The sequence below is a fragment of the Nanorana parkeri genome, unplaced genomic scaffold (genome assembly GCF_000935625.1).
Source record: "Nanorana parkeri isolate BGI_ZX_2015 unplaced genomic scaffold, ASM93562v1 scaffold126, whole genome shotgun sequence".
Classification (NCBI taxonomy): Eukaryota; Metazoa; Chordata; class Amphibia; order Anura; family Dicroglossidae; genus Nanorana; species Nanorana parkeri.
This window is the reverse complement of record NW_017306394.1, coordinates 1731312-1734227: the sequence shown is the minus strand read 5'-3', so window position 1 is coordinate 1734227 and position 2916 is coordinate 1731312. Positions and strand designations below refer to the sequence as shown.

At 46.8% G+C, this 2916-nt stretch overlaps 1 protein-coding gene across 1 annotated transcript in view; it reads right to left on the bottom strand.

Annotated features, from left to right (window-relative positions):
- LOC108784750 (protoheme IX farnesyltransferase, mitochondrial) overlaps window positions 1-2916 on the bottom strand; it is an 88496-nt gene that overhangs the window by 4238 nt on the left and 81342 nt on the right. Inside the window, exon 6 of the mRNA XM_018553636.1 lies at window positions 2326-2558. Within this exon, the coding sequence (XP_018409138.1) occupies window positions 2326-2558 (233 nt within the window). The remainder of the gene's footprint in view (window positions 1-2325; window positions 2559-2916) is intronic.

Sequence of the window (2916 nt, the reverse complement as noted above, 5' to 3'; positions counted from 1 at the left end):
GCGCCCCACCCCCCCCCCCCCCCCCAGATAAACCCCAACCTGGTCCTTCAGAAACCCAGCAGAGTCCCATCGGTGTCCCCCCAATCCTACGCCCAGCACTGTCGCTCCCCTGACATCACTCCCAATACTGTACTGAATCCCTGTGCAGGGTCTGTGCTTGCATCCAGAGGCGACGTCACAGAATACTTTACAGATAAAAGCACAGATCACATGTGAAAAAACTGAATAATTGCACAAACACGGAATAAAGAACAAATGTGCAAATATTCGTTTTTTTTCTTCATTTGAGTCTATAAAGTATTGCAACCGTGACCAGTGGACTCTGCATGCAACGCTCAGGCTCCTGCAGGCCGTTCCTCCAGCCCCGTGTCTGTACGGATGTAGGGACCTTTGGTTATGGGACTGGATGTAACTTCACTGCACTTGTGCTCCACTGAGATCTACAAGTCTGCCTCTGGTAGGGTTGTAGTCTTTGCATTCACACAGGGTAGGGTGGTGGGGTTGTAGTCTTTGCATTCACACAGGGTGGGGTGCCAGGGTGGTGGGGTTGTAGTCTTTGCATTCACACAAGGTGGGGTGCCAGGGTGGTGGGGTTGTAGTCTTTGCATTCACACAGGGTGGGGTGCCAGGGTGGTGGGGTTGTAGTCTTTTCATTCACACATCCTTTGAATTAATCTGTGATGGAAAAAACACACAACTGTGGGAGCAGAGCCACACACACACACACACACACACACACTCGTACTGAAATGTAAACGAAAGACAGCAGGGAGAAGAACCCCGCAATTCAGGTGGGTGGGGAACTGTAGAACGTGTCCATGTTACACCCCAAATATGAATGGTCTTAAAGGTGAACTTAGCCTTCCATAGTTACAGGTCCTCTTACATTCCACACTTATTAATAAGCTTTCATTTCATTGGGTCGGCGCCGGGCAGCGACATAACTATGTTATATTCTAGGAATTTTTTGAACAGAAAAGTCTTCATGGCGCCACAAATCCCACATACTGTATATACTACACTGAGCACACAGTACAGAAGTGGACGGCCATCACAATGGGGATTCATCTGCCGCTAGTGAACATCAAACTATCCTCACAATAAAACCAACAATGACATTAATCTATTGGGAGACAGAAACTAAATGACGCCAAGAGATTGCAAGCTCACATGACAAGGTGTCTGGATACACAGGCGGCCCAATCACATGAGATTTCTATGTACAGTCTGGTCACTATCAGACAAGATAGAAGCATGCATTCTCATACACTGGAGGTTAGTGCAGGCTGTGGGGCAACTACAAGTCCCAGCATGTCCTGAACTGCTCCGGATAGTGGAAGGTGTTTGGGACATGTAGGTAAATAGCGGCACAGAGTGTTGAATTACAGTACACACTCTATGGTACTGGGGCTTATTTTCCAAACCAATATTGAACGATTTGGTGTGTTTTGGAAGGGTACAGTAATACCCTACTGCTATTAATACGGCCACTTTTAGGAGGTTAGGTTGTGGTAGAGTTAGTGAGATGGATGAGACCGTCCCATCCAGGGCAAAGCATCGTGTGGTGCTACATGAGACGGAGTAGGCCCTAAACCTGACACTTCCAAAATACAGTAAAACCATCTCTAGAAGAATGAAGGACAGCATCCGCCACCACAGCATTATGTCTAGTAATAAAGTACAGGTTCTCTTTAAATGAAGGGATAACAGGAAATACTTTTCAGAAGCTGTAGGATTATTAAACTACAACGGCTATGATGGAGAGACAATCCCCTTCTGGATGTAATCCATATATACGAGAGGAGAATGGTCCTTGGCATTCCCCAATAAGTGTCCCACTTAGGGCCTCTGATTGAGCCATTGACAGCGGTCACCAGAACTCCCAACAACACAATGGAGACTGATTGGCTGAGATGTGGGGATTGTGAACACGACAACATGTGCAGAGAGGTGGAGAAACACTAGATATTAAATCATTACACCGTGACTAGAACCACGCTCTATCCTATACAGCGGGAGTGTATAGACACGGACTCAAACCTCTTACCAATTTCTGTGTATTGTAACACTGCGGCCCGTGTTCTAGAAGTCATGGCCACCCGGTGTATCCCTAATATTGTTCTACAACTCCCCTGCTGGGCCGTGACTGGGGGGTGTGGTGACCGGTGTACAATGCCACGGCTAATGGTAGAACCATAAATGATGCACGAGGTTCCGCAAAGGACCTCTAATGGTTTCCACCACAGTTGGGTATCACCTTGTCCGATCTTTCTGACAAAAGAATAACTGCAGATGAAACATATTTCTCTATAGGGATAGACTTACCAGGATCCAGGCTGCCGGTCGCAGCAGTCCAGCCCATTATAGGCGGTATGGCACCCACCACAGAGCCCACCCAGGTGTTGGCGATACTCAGCCTCTTCATAGGAGTGTAGCAGCAGGTGTACAGGAAGATGTTGAAGGCACCCAGAGCCCCGGTCAGAGGATTAACGGCCAGAGTCAGTATGGAGATCCCCGGGATGGCGCACGCTGCAGCGAAGGACACTGCCAGAAGAGGACTGTGGAGGGAGAGAGAGAACATTACTTATTTCTTCACATAAGAGAACCTGTCATGTCACATGGAATAAAGAGGACATTCCACTTGTATTATATTATACACAATACATAAGTGCCAAAGCTGATGTCTAATATCCCACTACAGTCCCACGCTATTCATACTTATATTATAAATAACAATGTTATACATTTATATAGCACTGACATATTCCGTGGTGCTGTATAGGGAACACTGAGCCATTCACATCAGTCTCTGCACCAGAAGAGCTTACACTCCAATGTTCCCAACACAGCAGGGCTACAAGCTCCTGGACTACCACAAACATAATGATGTTGGAAGATGAATATCAATCTATACAT